Consider the following 20,991-nt stretch of genomic DNA (forward strand, 5'->3'; position numbering starts at 1 on the left):
ATTAAATTGACCACTCCGTCTCAGTCAACTGTTTCAATTACATGTTGACACTGTCCACAAAATCATCGCTCATTTGTTTGGTTGGTAAACACAGACATGTGTGTAAAACACAAATTGCCCGTTTGAAACAAATGAAAAAAGTGCTCGACCTATTTTTAGATACAAAAATAATCTGAAATTACTTTAAAAATAGATTTAATTAAATTACTTTCCGCGTGAGTACATCAATATCTAGATGAAAATTGCTCTAAAGCTTTACGTAGGTGCTGATGGGTGGTTTTAAACTTTTAAAAATAATAAATACGAATATCATCTATCTATACTAATATTATAAAGCTGAAGAGTTTGTTTGTTTGTTTACTTGTACGCGCTAATACCGGTCCGATTTGAAAAATTCTTTCAGTGTTAGATAGCCCATTTAATGAGGAAGGCTATAGGCTACGAACCATCACGCTACGAGTATTAGGTGCAGAGCAAAAATGAAAAATGTTGCGAAAACGGGGTTTCACGCGTACGAAGTCGCGGGCACAGCTAGTTTTAAAATAAAAGGGCATCTTTGCTCATCTGATTCTTCATCTAGCCATTTCTTCACAATATTATGTCTAATTCGTTTAATTGCCCGCATCGTACGAGCTCGTAATCGTAACAATACGCGTTCATAAAGCGTCGGCCTCAAATCGCGGAATACATAAATTAAGCTTGAAGGAAATGATACATTATGTATTAACGCCTCGATGGATCAGTGAGTTTATTGTGAAGGACATACATTATTTACGAAAATTACGAGTAACAATAATAGGTACTTTATTTAACTATTTATTTGTTTAGTACCAATAGAACAAGCTTTGCTTAGATTGGGGCTGATGGCGGCGCAGTGTAAAATGTCCAAGGATATTTATTTCATTATTTATTTATAATTAATTTTGGAGAACTTATCGAGCAGCTTGAGGCCCACGTTTTACAGACTAGTTTTTTTACATTCTCTGGTAGGACAAAGCATGTGAATGTTTATGTGATTTATCATACATAGACTAATAGCTGAGTTAGTTATTGAATAGAAAACCCATCGACTAAACTAATAGCACAGTAGAAAGTAACAGTCAATACAGACAGCATGACTATGGGCTTCTTTAGTAAGCCTGCGCAGATGCGTGCCAAAGAAAAAATATAATAACTTACACATGCGAGATAACTAAATAAATATATAAAACGAAACTATTTAAGTAGGTAATCCTTATTGAATACAAACATCATCATCATTTCAGCCACATGACGTCCACTGCTGAACATAGGCCTCCCCCAATAACATAGGTATAACTAATTAGTTCTGATCCTGCTGAATTTCAGTTTTTTTAATCGGTTGAAATGATAGAGATTACGAGTGATACGAAATGATAGGTGCTCAATGTGCTCATTGAATACTTACAATTCTAGGTAACTACAATATGCATGGCCATCTATGAAAATTTATTGGGAAAGCTTCAGAGCTTTGAGTGTTCTAAACTAAACATGAGTGAAATAAGTGTACCAGGGATGTTATGGATATCCGTAACCGTAACCGAAACTTTCGGATATCCGAAATAAAAAAATATCTGTAACCGTAACCATAACCGATTCAAAGGTTTCGGATAGTTTCGGAGGTAGGTAGAGTCGAGCAAGTCCCTCTGCTGATTTAATTTTCAAGTAGGTACATGAGTTTTTTCCCAAAAGAATAAAGCTTTTTTGAGACCAAAAGAAGGTGACAGATGCCAAAGAAATCTCTTCTGTACCCATTCTATTCGTAAGGAATTAAATTGTATTGGATCACTATTGGAATCTACACTATATTGCATTCTATACTTAGCACAAATATCCGTAACCGTAACCGAAACTTTCGGATATCCGAAATAAAAAAAATAACCCAAACCGGTATAATATTATTTCAATATCCATAACCGTATCCATAACCGAAACTACATATCCATAACATCCCTAAAGTGTACCTACTCATGTTTAGTAGAAGCAAGTATGTGTACATAATAATATGCCAAAGCTAGATTGTGTGATAGTTTAAACAACATAAAAACGTACCCAAAAACTTAGTCACTGTCGAACAAACTCTCTCTGGAAAGACCCTCTTCACTCTATGCAGTGCAGCATCAAGAAATTCTCGAGTAGCACTCATCTTGGCTTGTATGACACTGATAGTAAAAAAAACGCGAAATACCGCGACAATTTACACGAAATATGGGACAAGATAATTAAGAAAAGGTAGAAATAGCAAAACAAAGACTGCCATAAGAAATTATCTATAGTTACTTATAATAAATCTGTAGAGAGGTCAATTCTGTACATGAAATATATTTTCAAAATAACTATCAGGGGTGATAGTGATCGATACTGATGCCAAAAATGCAATCAGTAAATTTTTTGTCTGTCTGTCTGTATGTGGGTATTTNTGTAGTTTTATCAGGAATTCCGCATGCGTGAACTCTTCAGTAAGTACCTAAATAAATGCCAATTTTTTATAGAAACAAGCTATCATACATTACATACATATTTTAATATCTAATAATATAATAAATCATTCCATTGAATTCAGTATTATGCGGGTACTTTAACTGTGTGGTTAATGTATTTCAGCCTTCACCAACGCATAAAATTAATTTCAATAACAATCTCATATCTAGGTTTATTACAATAACAATGTTAATCTAATGCTATTCTAGAGAAACCAACAATACATACCTGGGGGCTTTTCCATAACAATGACGTCCTTGTCCCCCATTATAATAAAAAAAAAGAACACTTTACACTTAGCACTCTAACACTCTACTTATTGGATTTTCTCAAATATTTATTACCTACTTCAATTACGTTATTAAACAAACTAAAATCAACCTGCTTGATTAGACTTTCAAAAATATGCGATATGAATTTAAAATATCAGTAGAGAATACGTTATTCAGTATCTTAGAGCAAAACGACAGCACTTTTCTACACGCACGCAGAGCTACTAAACTATCTATAGCACAAAGCCACTTTTCAGTTCGGTAAAGTAAAATCTAAAATTAGACGAAAAAGAAAACTATTTTTATTTATCATTGGAACACTACACAAAATAGACGACACAGTTATTTTAATTTTAATGACGTGTGTTCACCAATTGAAATAAGTAACTAATTACAAAGTCAGAAACACAGAAAAAAATCACAATTAGCTGTGATCGAGTTTATAAACCTTAATTAAGTCCGATTTTCAAGATTTTTTAACACTGTTTGACAGTTAAATTGAACAATAAACACTATCCTAATTTTAGGCAGAAGCACTTATTTTTTTCTTTGTTCGCAAATTAAGATTACAGATTTTATTTCACAATAAGCAGAACATGTGCGCATTCCGAGTGGTTCTGCTAAACTAAACAGGTAACAACTGTTAACTGTTACGGTTAATGAGTTGATAATACTAGAGGATTGACCGGATTAAGTGAGAACACGTGGTTATGACGTTATGATATTATTATTAGCATGGTGTTGCCGAAGGCACCGAAGGCCTAAAGTGGCCAAAAAGTCAGAGACCAAGCGGAAAATATCCAAACACAGCATGTAAAGAAAACCCCTAGACCCGAAAAAGGTGATTCTGTCGGTGCTCAAATTGCAATTTTGTAATAGGTGGGACGTGGGACCAACATCGAAAATTAAATATTCAATTCTATTAGTCTATGATCATATTTAGGTAATTAAATTGACCACTCCGTCTCAGTCAACTGTTTCAATTACATGTTGACACTCTCCACAAAGTCATCGCTCATTTGTTTGGTTGATAAACACAGTCATGTGTGTACAACCGTAGTACTTATTATTATTCTGTGGTACAACACAAATTGCCCGTTTGAATCAAATTAAAAAGAGCTCGACCTAATTTTAAATACAACAGTCTGAAATTACTTTAAAAATAGATTTAATTAAATTAGTTTCCGCGTGAGTACATCAATATCCAGATGAAAATTTCTCTCTAAAGCCTTCCGTATAGGTGCTGATGGGTGGTTTTAAACTTTTGAAAATAATAAATACGAATATCATCTTATTTTTAAATAAAAGGGCATATCTTTGCTCATCTGATTCTTCATCTAGCATTTCTTCACATGTCTAATTCGGTTAATTGCCCGCATCGTACGAGCTCGTAACAAATCGCGGAATACATAAATTAAGCTTGAAGGAAATTATACATTATGTATTAACGCCTCGATGGATCAGTGAGTTTAGGGGTCATCCATAAAGTACGTCACACGTAAAGAGGGGGGGAGGGGGTCGACAAAGTGTGACATGGTGTGACAAGGGGTGGGAGGGGTCCTAAGTTTCGTGACATCACATTTCTAGAGGTACTTACTAAGCGCGTAATTTGAAATATAAATTAAACTAAAAAATACCCCCACCACTTAAGCACAACTCCGTCGAAGTCGAAAACCTAGGAGAGTTTTAATGGGCAACCAATGAAGCCATTAAATCAATAAAATCTTTTGTAGGAATTATTTGAGATTTGAAATCTTAATTCTACTGGCCTATAATGCCGCCAAATGCACCGTACCTCGCGCGTGATTTTATTGTTTCTATTTGTTGCTATTTTTTTGTTAATTTAATATTTTTTCGATGTGAAATTGCAAAACATGTGACGTCACACTAGGGAGGGGGGGTCTCAGAAATGTGACCACCTGTGACAAGGACGGGGGAGGGGTCAAAAAATCATGAAATTCGTGTGACGTACTTTATGGATGGCCCCTTATTGTGAAGGACGTAAATTATTTACAAGAATTACGAGTATAAGTAAGTAGGTACTTTATTTAACTAATTAATTTTGGAGAACTCAAGTTAGTGTACCTACGCTGCACACGTTTTGCAGATTAGTTTTTTTTTTACATTATCTGGTAGGACAAAGCATGTGTATGTTTATGTGATTAATATACATAGACTAATAGCTGAGGTAGTTATTGAATAGAAAACCCATCGACTAAACTAATAGCACAGTAGATAAGTAAGTAACAGTCAAAACAGACAGCATGACATGGGCTTCTTTAGTAAGCCTGCGCAGATGCGTGCCAAAGAAAAAATATAATAACTTACATGTGCGAGATAACTAAATACAAACGAAACTACTTAACTAATCCTTAATGAAAAAATATGAATGAACTAAGTAGGTAATGTATAGTTAGTTATAAGTTCTGATCCATCAGTAAGTAATTTCCTTGAAGAGACTGAGTTTGAAATACAAGTCATCAACGTGCATTGCTAGTGTGCGTCAGAATGGACGGGGAAAGGTAATAAAATAGAGGTAATCGAATGAGTATGACGTATTCGCCAAAACTCAGCTTAATCCTTAAAGCTCCGCGAATCTAGACACAATACTTAGATAATCAATTGTTATGACATAATTAATGCCATCCTGGGACTCAATCGGTTAATTCTAGATTCAGTGTGTCAATAGTTTTCACATCACGTGGGTAGGTTTTTAGGTAAAGAAACAACGTTTTAAAGAAACATACCCAAAAATTTAGTTACTGTCGAATAAACTCTCTCTGGAAAGACCCTCTTCACTCTATGCAATGCAGCATCAAGAAATTCTCGAGTAGCACTCATCTTGGCTTGTATGACACTGATAGTAAAAAAACGCGAGATACCGCGACAATTTACACGAAATATGGGACAAGATAATTAAGAAAAGGTAGAGATAGCAAAACAAAGACTGCCATAAGAAAATATCCTTATTATTTTATTATAGGTAGCTCTGCTTTAGTTTATATTCTGGAGCGATGATCACATATTCTACACTAACAGAAAATAATTCATGCTGCCATTTTATAAATAAATACGAACTAAGTAGAAATCTTTTAAAAAAATGCGATGGCCCGTACTCTCCAAGCTAAGCTAGCTAAGTAACAGAATTTGCTAATGACCTTTGATTACAAAGTTAATTGCAATTAAAATATTCCTTAAAACACAATAGAAATAAAATACGGCCTTCTTGAATGTAGAGACAATTATTTATTTTATTTTAACGAGGTTTTTCCTGACCGTACTAATCCTTATCATAATCAAAACAGTGGGGTATGTGAGATGAATACTTTTTTGTGGCAAAGTCGCCTCTATTACAACAACATAAGACATGTGCATTGGAGCTTGATGTGCCGCGTAAGTTCTGCCTACCTTATCACTACGTAAACATTTGGATTGCATTCGCTACCATCCCCGTGGATGCTAATTTAACTGTGACACAATATTGATTAATGATAAGGCAACATTGAACATAAAGCATTTTTTATTTACCTACTACTATCTAGCCTGTCCTAATTTGTCTGGAAGAAATTGCTTCATAGCGATTAAGACAGCCTAAATTGTTCCAATTATTGTGTATTTTTTTCTTTTCTTATTTTTGTACCACAAAAAAAAAGTATCTATGTCATATCTATCACAAATAAAATATAATATTCACGCGAAAAACGGGAAGCGGGCGAAGCCACGGACTAAAGTTAATCTATTATACATATACAGTGTGTCCGGGCTTGTAGTGATCAAACTTTAAGGGCAAAATCTAGGGACAATTTTATCGATAAAAATACTTCAAATTTGGGGCCTGACCCATTTCTCGAAAAATTACATCGATTTAAGTTTTTAATTTTTAGTTTACACCTCTTCTTTAAAAAACAAATGAAAGCGTGGGTAGCTTAACATTAATAGGCAAATATTTTATATCATGAGATAGCCAATAAAATTATCTATTAGTTGAAGAAGAAAGCAGACACAAGTTTCATACATTTTATAGGAGTAAGAATGGATTGAATTAGAAAAATACATTACTTTTTTCACTTCTTTTTCAGTTATTTTCCAACACAAGNTTCCATACATTTGTGCCCATCATCCTTAGGAAAAATTGACCATTTTTGGCGAAATACCCATGTTCCTTATAGAAACAAAAACTACTCGACGGATTTTAACGAAACTTGGTACAATTATTCTTCATACTCCTGGGCAGGTTATAGTATACTTAGGAATTCCCACGGAAACGGGAATTAGCGGGAAAATCCTTTTGTATGAAAAATCTAAACCGCTTAAGTTAGACGCTTGAAATTTGCCATGCAGGTACCTTAGTAAACTTAAAGCTTAGTTACAACAGGAAATTGCAAAATTTCCACGGGAACAGGAGTTAGCGGGGAAAAACATTTGTATGAAAAAATCTAAACCGCGTAGTAAGATAGATGAAGGGGGTAAAACGGGATCCACGCGTACGAAGTGGCGGGCGGCCGCTAGTCCATAATATTATAGGTAGGTAGCTCTGCTTTAGATTTTCTGGAGCGATGATCACATATTCTACAGTAACAGAAAATAATTCATGCTGCCATTTTATAAACAAATACGAACTAGGTAGAAATCCTTAAAAATGCGAAGGCCTGTACCTACTCTCCAAGCTAAGCTAGCTAAGTAACAGAATTTGCTAATGACCTTTGATTACAAAGTTAATTGCAATTAAAATATTCCTTAAAACACAATAGAAANAATCTGATGAATAAATGTTATTAAAAGTTTTTTTCTAAAACGGATAGTTTAGCTGGAAAAAAATATTTTCCATCCCAATAGTACGCCGGCTGCGCTCGATTCGGATATAATGACGTCACGCGGTCCTGCGTACGTTGACTTTTAGCGGCAAAAACGGCCTATGTTTATTACTTAATATCTTCGTAAGTAATGGTCCGATTTGGATAATTCAAAAAGATATATCTTTCTTATGTCTTAAAGATTAACGTAGATACTAGTTTTATTGAATTTTCTACAACAGTACTGATCCTCATTAGCAAATAAGTTTAATTTAGAGCTATGACATCATTATCTTCTGTATTACTGCATGGATACCTACTTGAAAAGCCTAAAGACAAATGTGTTAAATTACTCATCTTTTTATTGTTGAGTAGGTACCTACTTAACTTGCAGGTGTATATCGTCCCTTAGCTAACAACACCGCTTAAGTCGATTTTTGGCGGTTTTGACATTTTAATGCCATTGGATAGATCTGCTCATCGCGCGTCTAACCATTGGTCACATGTTATAGATTTCAGCCAATAAGAAGCTGTAATTTGAATTTTAGTGACACCGCGCAAGTCGGTTTGCCTCGCAACACCGCTCAAGTCGTTAGTCTGCCATACATTTCTCGTAAAGTTCCTTCGCGCTCCGTAATTTTTATATTTTTAAGTGAGTTTTATCGCGAAAAGGTCTATGAAAGAAGTTTTAATAGAAGATTAAGAGGTAAGCTATATAATAATGTATTTTTTAATGATTTACGCGTATTAATATATAAGGAAATCATAATAGAAAATATCTTCATTTACTTAAGCGGTGTTTACAATTTTTTTTTTTCATACTTAGGCGGTGTTTCAAACTGTATTTTAATTCTTTTAGGAAGCTATACAAGTGAAATCCACTATTGATGGAGAAGGAATTGATTCTTGAAGTATTCCGAGTTCAGGTGATGAATTTTTATGTGCACAATTACAAGAAGCAGGACATAAACGGCGTAAAAAACTGCCCAGGTTTCAATCCAATCGAAGGCTTTCTCATAATCCACAAACGCCAGGCAAAGTAGCTGATTATACTCCTCGGTCTTCTGTATAATCTGCCGCAGCGTATGTATGTGATCTAAGACACTAAAGCCTGTCAGCCAGGCTGGAAACCAACTTGATCAGGAGGCTGGAAGGCGTCGAGTCGGCGAGCTAGACGTTTCATAATTACTCGAAAACAGCTTGTAGACATGGTTCAGAAGTTAGATGGGTCTATAATTCTTCAACCCTTGTTGAAGCCTTATTACCCTTCCTTATTATCCTTATTACTATAACCCTTCAAACCTTTTTTATCACCGTTTTTTAAAGAAGAGTATCACCACACTTCTGTGCCGTGCCGTAGGAGTTATTCCCTCGAGGATGACGGAATATAACAGCTTCCAAAGAGCCTTTGGCATCGACATTACACCTGCTTTGCCGTTCAAAAGCTGAGCCGTAATTCTATCATCACCCGGGGCCTTGTTGTTTATCAGCTGTTCCAGAGCTATTCCAAGCTCGTGTAGACTGGCGTTCGGGATATCTTAGGTATTGTGTCGGGTCATTCTAGCTCTTGGGTCTTCGGCTAGATTTGTAACAGGTGTGAACACAGTCGTGTATAATTGTCCGTAGAACTTCTCAACCTCTTTCAATATCTCAGGCCCCGACGCTATTCTCGGTCTTCAGCTTGGTCAGTTGGCTTTGGCCAACAGACAGACTGATCTCTTACGAACACCTTAGAGCCCTTGTTATGCTCAATCGTCTGTATTACGAGTAGGTATATTCGTAGGTCGCGAGTCAAAAGACTTAGAGATCTATCTGTTAAGACGCCGATACTGAGTAGCATCTTCAGACGACTGCAGATCCATGTTTCGTCTCTCTTCTACGAGGGCTGCACTAAAAGTATCGGGAATGGAATATTTCCACTGTTCCAGTCATATTAAAATCTATTTAATTGCAAACTCCAGGGTTTTAAAAATCGTANAGTGCAGGTATTCAAAATATTGGTCAAATATCGGTCAACGTTGAATAAAATATTTTTGATCACCGTTATTATTTTTTGGTGAAATCGAGAGAAAAATAAGATTTTAGATTTTTGCGTTCCATTTCAACTAAAATAGATAAACACGGATTGAGCGACATTTTTATATGAGTTACATGTCAAGTACGAATACGAATACTGTGAGTCGAGATAACGCCACTATAGCCCGACCAGGAACATAAAAACCCTCGCCATGTTGCGGAAAACTAATGGTACTAATTTCTTTTAATGGCAACAGTAACTGAAAACTTCATTGACATGTCACCTTGCATGTCAGTCTATTGCTGTCAAAGTGTAAACAAACTTTATTTTAATGTGCGCAATTGATTTTGTGAATTAAATTGCTAAAATCTTTTTTATAGTCGTGAAAGAAAAGTGGTTCACAATGTGTTCAAGTATTTGTCGAAGAGAAACACTAAGGGTTCGGACAATATTTTCATTGAATAATGTTTCCGACAAAGGTTGTCAAATTGACTGACATGTTTATCGTATAGTACAGTCCACTATGAAAATTAGCTGTGGTTTGTTTCAACTACCATTTAAAAACACATTTTAAATTTTTTTTCACTTTCTAAGTGTTGAATTTTATGGAATTGGGAAAGAAGTANTTTATTTCCATTAAGGCGGAACAAAGTTCGCCGGGTCAGCTAGTAGGTTAATAAACTACGTAAATGTTGTTACATGGAACTCGCCTAACGCAGCATTGCTATTACTCTCAGCTGTAGACCAAACTGACTCAACAAAGAATCGAACCCGCGGCTTTCAAGGCGACCCACCGTCACTACGCCATGGGGCAGTCGCGGCCATAAATGTGTGATGTAATGTGTCTCAGATAACCCATTTACAGCGAAAAGTAGGTCAAAAGGGATTTGTACACTAATCTAGTAAGTATTTGGCCGACTTTTACAAACAGACAAAAATTTTGACTCTGGCTTGGTAGCTGGATTAGAAGGGGATGATGATTTTAGCATCAAAGTAACATGGGTACTTTTGTATCTATGTTATGAATGATAGTTTTCAGGTCAAATGCCTTGAGAACTGACTTTTCCGATCCATAACTGAGCGTCCGTGTTATTCTGTGACTAAACTAAGTAATGTATCTAAATGTATTTAGATGCTTGCTTATGTGAAGCAGCAAATCGAACGCACAGCGTTGAATATAGAGCTCTGTGATTGGTTCATGTGTCACCCTGTTCGTCCACGCGCACTGTGAGACCTCTTAGTAATGTTTGTTAATACGGGCGTAATTGAATCATTGTACTTCTCCTACAATAACAAGGAAAATAGGACAATTATTTCTAGCGTTTCAGGCTAGGGCTAAGAAGATTAAACTATCCTCCTAATTTCTTTTGATTAATTTAGTTACAAGTTCATTAACAAAATTACTTTCCCTCAGACTAACTTACTAACTTTATTCAATCTTCTGATCTTTAACAGTACTGTAACTTGTTGTACGACGAAATGATAAGGTAATAAGCCCAGCAGGCCTAAGATGCGCGACGTGATAACTTTATCGACGCCAAAATGTATGGGAAAAATCGATAAAATGGCGTGATAACCGCTTATCGCGGCGTGCATCTTAGGCCTACTGTAAATTCAAATTCAAATTCAAAACGTTTATTTGCCAAAAACACAGTAATACAGGGTGACAATATTAAATAGGATCATGTGTTTAGTCTGCTCGCAGACGTGCAAAAATTACAGGATTCAATAATATTAATGTCAAATAATTAAGAAAATGTAAGTACCTAGTCCTAGCACTTTACTAAGACGATTTCCACTTAGAGCAACAATGTCACCCCTTTATAAAAGGTTTACGAGATGCCATACACTTACTAAACAGTTTACACTGTTACGTGCCCACAGATTAGGTAATAGTTACCCCTAGTCGTGTTACATCACTACCACCCCTCAGTGAAATGGCAAGACAATTCACACCAGAGATGTTATGGATAGTTTCGGTTATGGATACGGTTACGGATATTAGATAGGATAATATACCGGTTTCGGTTACGGATTCATTGCGGATTATCGGAAAGTTTCGGACAATAATTTGCCACATAGCCACTTTATGAACTATGATGGTACCCATGATAAAGGTAAAACACGCGGGGATATCAGATAGTGCCAGGGGATGCCAGACAAGTATGAAGTTTTAGATTCCGCTTTATCCGAAACTTTTGAATCGGTTTCGGTTACGTCCATATCATCCCTGGCTCACAACCCGTGCCTTCATGACGTCACCAAATTACAACCTTACGTCAGAACGATCTAAAAGGCAATTCGAAAATAGAGATTGATTATCGAGACATGTAACGTTGAATAAGTAAGTAAGTAGGTCAGGCAACCCGTATAAATGGTTCAGACAAGTTTGCTTCGTAAATTGATTTAGTTGTACGATCTAAGATCTAAACGTAGGTATCTTGCGAAGTCATAGTAAGATGATTAGAAAATCTTTTTTGTTCATTTAATTCATTTACAGCTTCGTGTCAGTCCATCGCGCATCTTACGATTACAAAAAGTTCTAAAATGTACCTACTTACTACTTTGTACAGTCCTTCATTAGATCGTAAAGGGTTGAACGGGTCCATAACTGATATTAATATTTACCTGTTTGCAATTTTGTATGCAAATAGAGTAAACTCTATCAGCTAGATGGGTAAACTCTTGTTCATTGTTAAAACAAATATTTTCTCTAACTTTAGATAGATTGCAGGTCCTACAAAAATTAAAAATATGGTCAGTTAGTTTCCGTAACGTACATGGAGTATGGTGAAATATCGGAANAAAACGAACAACAATTTTTTAGTTTAAGATATTATACATCTCACACATATTTTTTTTTCTTGTTTGGATCATCCATTTAGGAGGAGTAGGGATTCAAAGAGAGGTCTATTTTGCAGTTTTGCCTCACCTATCGCCTTAAATGTTAGAAGAACGTTCTATAAACGAACTTCAATGTAATTAAAATGTCCAATTAATATAATTCATACTACGCATTAAGTATTCTGTTTCCGTAAGCCGTTGATTTCAATCTCAACAATTTACTTCTGATTATTTTTAAAATCATACCTGCCGAAAAAGTTACGAATTAGTACTTACCTAACTACTTACTATACCTTACCTTACCTTATTATGATAGAATAATTAATTTATTATGATTCACGGTTCGTTTATAGCTATTCATTCATATCTAGAGATAATGTTTGTAGTACATCTACGGTTAATCGTAAGGACTGCACTAATTAAGATAATCTAACCAGACCAGCCTGACCTTGTACGCCGTGCAATTCATTGCACATAATCATCACTGAACTTTCGGTTCAATTTCAAACTTTATATTCATACCCATAAAGATTTTTTGTACGTCGATAGATTTTTTAGACAGCGCAACATGCCGTGTACCTATTCGTTAAGCCCAAAACCAATTTTCAACTTTATGCTCAATATTTTACGGTCCACGCATGAATAAGTAGGTACTCGTAATGTCGTAATTTTATTGTTGCCAATAAAATTACACAATCCTAGCTTCGTACAGATTTTTGCTACTTACTTATTAGATACTTTTATTTGTATTATATCAACTTTCTGTCTTGACCTTGAGGTTTCAAAGTTAAGCGGTTCTCAAAATGGTGAATGATGAGTCGCATGCATGAGCCATACGAGGTAGGCGTGGTGGTTAACGTTTCGCGATAAACGAGGTCCCACGTTCTATCCCTCTTATATCTGATCCTTAAGCTGAGACCTTGTACTGGACAGACTGGACTGATATTTAAAGTGGTACCAACCGATTTCCTACCTCCCAGAACTGGTAGTAACTACTATCCATTACTATGAGCTCTAGTTAGGTAGAGTTATACCAATTACCACGCCTATCATTCACAAATCCTGCCGGAAGTTATGATCTGATTCAACTCACATGATTTCACCTTGTACCATTGTTCTTTTAGCGAGTAAAACACCTTGTCCGACATATACACGATTTTTGACATTTTACACAATTTTAATCACTCCCAAAGGTTATTTGAAAGTAACAGAAAATACAAACATATTCTTTACTTCACTCAAACATGACTAACTTTAGATTTCATGAATCAATGGAGATGATAATAGATTGGGACCATTCAGATGTCCGCAACATTTAAGAACAGTGTAATTAATTATGCACAATGATCGTCATGGTCTTGATGTTGCGAAATGAACAACTGTGCATTGGTAGACAATGCCAAATAGCATAAATCCGCCAATTTAGCGGTTGCTTTCGTTGCGTTTCGAACATCTTTATGACCAGCCCAGACAACAGATTGTTTTGGAATCAGGATCCCATAAAATTACTTTCCTAAATTGTCTTAGTAGCTGACTGACCATGAACCGAACCTGAAACGTTGCGTATAAGGCGATTCATCCGCCCACCACTGCGACATCTATAACAAGGTCATTTTGACCTTTCACAATTTACTTTTGTCATGATTTCGTAAATAATATAGGTATTTCCGCTTACAAAATAAGGCATTGATGCGTCGCTTCAGCTTTCTATTTGTGGTTTACAAATTCCGTGTTTGATAACATAACATAAAAAAAATCGAGGGACATCATTATTTAAATGAATGCTACTGCAACGTCTGCAACTGACCTACTTTAAAAAAATATTAAAATAAGTATTATTAGGAACTTTAATTTTTTCTAATAAAGTTTAGATTCATCTAATAAANTTAATAAACACAATAAAATTGTTGACAAACCCTGCCTGATAAGACCTGTCATGCTTATTGATAAATGATAAGGAAGTAAATAGATACTGTAGGTACAGACATGCTCTCTCAGGCGTGTTTATGAAGAAAGATAGTGACTAACTTTACCTATTTGAATTTTCTTTGTGTAAGGACTGCATCTAATTAACATACAAGATTTACAGAAGGATATGTAAATTAGTACAGTTCTTGCGATTTTATTTAGTCTGAGCATATCTTTTTCCTTATAACATTGTCTAAGATAAGTATTACCTACTGATCCAATATTTTAGTGTAGTCAAAAAAATATTATAAGGGAGGAACCCTCAATTAGCAAATAAGTTTAATTTAGAGCTATGACATCATTATCTTCTGTATGACATTACTGCATGGATACCTACTTGAAAAGCCTAAAGAAAAATGTGTGAAATTACTCATCTTTTTATTGTTGAGTAGGTACCTACTTAACTTGCAGGTGTATATGCTAAGATGGATTTCTAATAATTTTAATTTCTGTAAGTAGGTAGGTATGTAAATAAAGATTATTAAAGATTCTTGAAGTTAAAAGTTGTTATGACTTGGTCACAGAGAAGCTATTTTATTTATTATTTTAAAGGCTCTTCATTTTTTTGAAAGCAAAAAATTAAAATCCTTTTTATTAAAGCTCTTGGTGTCCTATGACATATATTTACTACCATAAAACACAGGAAAGCTAAGTAATTAAGTCATGAACATGGAACATTCTACACCCATTGTAATCACTGATATTGAAAGAAAATAAATTAGGTACTCATACACTGGAAAAGAGGAAAAATAACATCAAAAGCGGTTTCTAAACAATTGCACTACATTTAAATCGCAATAATGGTCACGGCAATTGTTTCAACACTGGTATAAAGTACAGTTTGGAATAGTCAAATTGAAGCTTCATTTACAGCAATTAATAATGCCTTAAATTACTATTAGTGTGCAACTATCGTAAGCATGCCGATCTAGCTCATGCAAAGGTAAGAGTTCACTACAAAAGCCTTTAACATTACGGTGTTGAGCCGCGGAGAAAATCGGGGTCGTTCAGCATAACTGTTTTGTTTATTATTATGGGTAGGTTAGCAAATCCCTACCTATGACTCACGCTATGCGTCATTTGCACAATTAAGGCATTAGAAGACATCTATATCGATTTATAAGAGCATTGATCATGAGTTAATGTAAGACAGGTGATAAATTAAAACAAAATGTTAAATGAATTACGAAATGTATTGTTAATACAACAAAAGCGTACATATACTTGGCTGCTACAGTGCATAGAATAATCATAGCTTCTCGTTTACTTGTCACGTTTGAGCCGTAATTGTTGACGCTGGTAGATGTAAATTCGTCACTAAACCTTTTATAACCGTCGGACGGCGAAGACGGGCTCCTCAGAGAAGCCATTTTTCAGCACTGATTTTTTTTGGCACTGACATTGACAGTTTACTGGCAGATGACATACGGTTTTGATCTCGTTCTCAATTACGAAATTTCAAGTACCATAGACAAAACTATATTATCAATAAAATATTTTTAAAAAATCTAAAAACAATAATTTTTCGTATATTTTGTATCTCATTCTCAAAATAATGAAAGTTGCTGCAGTTTTTCCATGACCAATCAATGATTTATTATTGATGTGACATGTACGGAACTACGGATTGAGCTCAGCATTGAGCTCAAGATTCAGCAAGGCAACACTATTTAACCATAGACAACTTGTCAACTCTATGAAAAATTCTTTTTTCTTGATCCCGGTTAGAGTGTGAGTTGATGTTGTTTTTATTCAAAATAAATCCAATGTAATACGCTTGAAATAAAAGGATTTGTGTAAATTATTGTAAGGATCCGGTGCTCCATTTTCCCCAAAAGATATTTCGTTTTATATTTCCGATGTACCACCCGGAAAATATAAGTTTTAAAAGTTTGACGTTTGGTTCAGTGATTGTGATTCTTGTGAATACTGTGTTTCTAACTAAATAGTACACGTGCCACTGGCTAGTTACTAGTGTTAAATCATTCCAGTGCATAATAAAACCGGGCCTCTACTAAAATCTCCAAAAGAGCATCTGTCATATTCTAACCTAACCTCGAAGTCAGGTGGCAAGTGATTCGTGTTGATGGTTGTGTTTGGTTTGCGCAGATAAACTATGGCTCCACCACAGCCGAAGGCGGCGGCCAAGCCCGCTGCGGCGCCCGCGGGCGGAGTCAAGAAGGCTAAAGTGAGCAGGCCTAGGAATTATGACCTGGGCAATGGAGTAGTTCGCTTCTCCAAGTCGAAGATGTTCCACAAGAAGGTAAGTCATCATGCATTACCATACACGTCCTATTTCTTCGATTAATTCACTAAATAAAGTGTCTATTGAGGTCAAGTTCAGTTTGATTCTGCATTGTTTTGTTTGAAAGTTTTACCTCATGGATAAACAACCTCTAAATTTTTGAGGTGGTGGTTACTACTGCCACTGATAACAACTTCATTAAAGAGTTGACATTTTAGGAAGGAGACTAACTAATTCCAAGTTCATTCAATTTACTGAAGTGATAGTTTAGGAATAGTTTGCATTAATCCTTACATTCTGAAGTTTTTACTATACCATTCATTCCTTGGAATGTAAATGGAAATTAAGGTCAAATCTGAGATGCATACTTCTAATATTATGTAAGTAAGTAAGTGTATAATGCATGCCTGTTGAAACTATATCTAGAAAGTGTAGTTTTGTTTGCTTTTATATTGGTCAAAAATATTCCCAACCAGTCATTAAGGAAATCATTGGGGAAGGCCTATGTTCAGCAGAGGATGTCCTATGGCTGAAATTTATTCCAGAAATCTTATCTCAGAACAAATCAGATGAATAAATCTTATTGATAAATTGTTTGTGGCATTGGTGACTTAGAAAGGACCTTTACCATGTCCAATTACTACAAACTATGCTTAATTTTAAGTGACTGTAAAGTGTGAAAATGGTTTTTTAATTAAACTAAGTAGTCAACATACACAACCTTTTATTAGTGATGTGTCTTATGAATGAATCACCAATACTTTTCAATAAACACCAATATTGTTTAATTTCAGGCCAAGTACAAGTACTTTTCAATAAACACCAATATTGTTTAATTTCAGGCCAAGTACAAGTTCGTCGGCAAGAAGAACCCCAAGGCTGAGAAACCCAAGAAGCCCACCGTTGCGGTGAAGCAGATTGGCGGAGAGAAGAACGGAGGGACACGCACAGTGCTCCTGGGCCGCAGGAGGTCTTTCTACCCCACACAGGACAAGTGAGTAACAAAATAGTTAATGAACAAAATCAGTAGCATTAAAGTTTCCTGCTTGTGGTATCCTAAATTTGTCAAGTGCTGATTGATGTAAACTTTGGTAGTTTTCAAACAATAAATATGTACTAGTTCTTATAGGCAAGCAATCTGTTTTATGAATGGTATGGTAGTTATTTAGCCACAGCACATGGTATGGGAACTCATGATTATGAAAAACCAGAGGTCAAGCTGTACTTAAAACTATGAAGATTTATGTTCAGCAATCAGCAATTTTATGTAAATGATCCTGGTTGGATTTATATCATTGGCCATGGTCCTTTATGCATATTTTATTTTTCTTCTAAATATATTAGGTTTATTTCAAGAAGTTGTGCCTGAAAATATTGATCCTTTGATCATTTACATCTATTTTCTACTAGACATGTATGAGTATATCCTGCAAGTATTGCCTGTGCCCTATGCCCTATCTTATGTAAAACTGGATTATTTTAGGGGATGAATTCTGGAAAATACACAAGGTGTGGATTGCTTAGGGAATCAAGTATTAAGGCAAAGCTAGATTAATAACTCGTCAACTCTGCTTCTTCAGAATCCGCACCAGGCTGGAGAATGATAACTCAACATCAACAATCTAGTGACTTTTAGTTAGTTTCAGAGCAATCGAGTTGCACTTAGTCTTGATCGGGCCATTGTGCGTGATCTTCCTACTACTGACTCAATAACTTAACCCTTCAAATCTCCAGGATCCGCACCAGGCCGCACCACAAGACTTTCCGCAAGCACGCGCGCCACATCCGGCCCAACCTGACTCCCGGGACAGTCTGCGTGCTGCTGGCCGGCCGCCACGCCGGCAAGCGCGTCGTGCTGCTCGGAGCCCTGCCCAGTGGCCTGCTGCTCGTCACCGGGCCCTTCGCGGTGAGTGCCTGCTTTGTGGCCCCTAGTGACCTACTGGGACAGTCTGCGTGCTGCTGGCCGGCCGCCACGCCGGCAAGCGCGTCGTGCTGCTCGGAGCCCTGCCCAGTGGCCTGCTGCTCGTTACCGGGCCCTTCGCGGTAAGAGTCTAGATATACACAAAATTAGAAATCTAACTGCTGCTAAACTGGACATACGGGTATCTGCTCGTCATGGGACTCTTCGTGGTGTGTGAGAAACTAACCCTCTCTCCTAAACGTCGCGTAGAGAAGAACACGTTACATACCTACATCATGTACCATGCCATAAATATTTATGACTGACTACTCTGCAAAAACAAGGTAGGTTATTTGAACTAAGTCATTAAAACACCTATGCTTCGTCATTTGCTATAAGTGGGGAGACAACTGTGAGATTCGAGAAAAAACCTTCACTACCACCACCAGTTATTTTTTGGAAATAAATGAATTTTTATTTATTTTAGTTAATCATGGTGATTGTATCTATACAGTGGCTTGTAAAGCCAAGACTGGGGGGTGACGGGAGCATATTATAATGAGCTCTTTCGCGACGGGAAGAGGTTGAAAGGTTTCAAATATCGTTAACGAGACACGAGACAATTATCACACTGCATCGCGCTCCGTTGCGTAGCACGGGGTTACATATCGTAGGGACCTAATACGCAGTACAATGCTGCTCCGGACGAGACTCAGATCTGGGCCTGCTCCTCCGTACGTTAAGACGATTATCACACTCCGCCGCGGTCCGCGTGGCTACAAAGAATCCCGCGCGCAGACGCGTTGTCAGTGTGTTGTGTGTTTTCTATAAAAACAAAGGTACTTGTATACAATGATTAAATCTGTCGTCCCGCGTGTGTTAATCGCCTAAGCTTTCTCACAAATGTGGCTAACAGTGATCGATATGCCAAATCATTAATTTCAATGTTATTAAACGGTCTTTTACTCTTTTATCTCCTCCTTAGTTCAACTCGTGCCCGCTCAGGCGCATTCCCCAGCGCTACGTCATCGGCACGTCCACCAAGCTGGACCTCGGCGCCTTCCGGCTGCCGGCGCACCTCGACGACGCCTACTTCAAGAAGAACAAGCGGAGCACCAAGCGCAGCGTCAAGCGGAAGCAGGGAGAAGACATCTTCGCCACCAAGAAAGAGGTGTGTTACCTATTTTGATATGCTTGTTCAAATTCGAATTGTTTGTTGCATGTCACATTACAACTAGTCTAGTATTTGTGTGACCTACTAACTTTTGACCGCAGCTTCACCCGCGTGAAAATTAGTTTGTCACAGATCGTTATAAATTATAGCCTATAATTATGTTATTCTGGGTTATAAAGAATAATACATAGTTTCATCAAAATCCGTTCAGTAGTTTTTGCATGAATGAGTAACAAACGTCCATCAAAATAGATATCTAAACTTTCGCATTTATAATATTAGTAGAGTTCGTAAAATGTCATTGTCATTGTCCGCGGTCCTACTGCTTAATCCTCCCTGATAGAACCCTAGATAAAATTTGCAGTGGTCCTACTAATAATGTGTAATAAGATGTGCTACTAAAGAAATAAATTACTTGGAGAACCACTAACACGCGGAGTAATAAGGCTTACAGCAAAAAAAAATGCTGTTCCTGGAGCCAGAATGACTATTCTTGAGAACCTTTTCTTCAGCATCTAAAGGAGTCGTATTAGTACTGATCTACATGGCTCTGCTATGTTACAACTGCATAATCAGCCAGTGGTAGGAATAGATGTTTAGTTAGGCCCCAGCATCAATTTTGAAGATTATTATCAATGCTGTCCCAACGATAATGTCATATTGGTGTGTACACTCGTTGCAGACAGAAGCAAAGGTATTGCTATTTTTTCGAAAATACCGAGTTTTGCGATGTTTTTGTTACGTCAAAACGCCTGCGAGAACAATACACTGATGTCCCACATCTCAACTGAGTCCTAAAAAAAAGCTCACGACAGTCAAAAAAGATCTCCTTTTTCTGTAACTAAACTAATCAACTATCATCCATTCCAGAAATACGTTCCATCAGAGCAGCGCAAGACCGACCAGAAGCTGGTGGACGAGGCGGTGATCAAGGCGGTGGGCGCGCGCGCCGACAAGAAGGTGTTGCGTGGCTACCTACGCGCCGCCTTCGGGCTGCGCTCCAGCCAGTACCCGCACAGACTGCGCTTCTAGGCTAAGAACAATAAATAACCTATAAACTACCAAGCGCCTTTTATTTGTCTTTAGATAATCCAAATTTGGCTTTACATTGTGAGGACATACAATGCGTTCTTCGCACCCCTACTACTACCCCTACTAGGTGGATCGACGATCTCGTAAAGGTCGCGGGAAGAGCCTGGATGCGGGCAGCGCAGGACCGTGCATTGTGGAAAACTTTGGAGGCCTTTGTCCAGCAGTGGACGTCATTTGGCTGAAACGA

General features: G+C 36.8%; 2 protein-coding genes across 3 annotated transcripts in view; one reads left to right on the top strand and one right to left on the bottom strand.

The window, feature by feature from the left end:
• Positions 1–15,775, bottom strand: part of LOC114360000 (two pore calcium channel protein 1) — a 34,227-nt gene extending 18,452 nt beyond the window's left edge. Inside the window, exon 1 of the mRNA XM_028314549.1 lies at positions 15,661–15,775. Within this exon, the coding sequence (XP_028170350.1) occupies positions 15,661–15,763 (103 nt within the window). The 5' untranslated portion in view covers positions 15,764–15,775. The remainder of the gene's footprint in view (positions 1–15,660) is intronic.
• Positions 15,776–16,031: 256 nt separating this feature from the next.
• On the top strand, positions 16,032–20,774 carry RpL6 (ribosomal protein L6). 2 transcript variants are annotated; one of them, XM_028314555.1, is made up of 6 exons: positions 16,032–16,124; positions 16,503–16,656; positions 17,481–17,632; positions 18,373–18,544; positions 19,524–19,709; positions 20,583–20,774. In XM_028314555.1, the coding sequence occupies exons 2-6, from the start codon at positions 16,510–16,512 to the stop codon at positions 20,742–20,744; spliced, it is 819 nt and encodes a 272-aa protein (XP_028170356.1). In that variant the 5' UTR covers positions 16,032–16,124; positions 16,503–16,509; the 3' UTR covers positions 20,745–20,774. The 2 variants fall into 2 exon arrangements, with proteins under 2 accessions (XP_028170356.1, XP_028170357.1); XM_028314556.1 differs by having other exon boundaries at positions 16,107–16,199.
• The last annotated feature ends 217 nt before the right edge of the window (positions 20,775–20,991 follow it).

The sequence above is a fragment of the Ostrinia furnacalis genome, unplaced genomic scaffold (genome assembly GCF_004193835.3).
Source record: "Ostrinia furnacalis isolate ACB-3 unplaced genomic scaffold, ASM419383v2 OfSCF4782, whole genome shotgun sequence".
Lineage (NCBI taxonomy): Eukaryota > Metazoa > Arthropoda > Insecta > Lepidoptera > Crambidae > Ostrinia > Ostrinia furnacalis.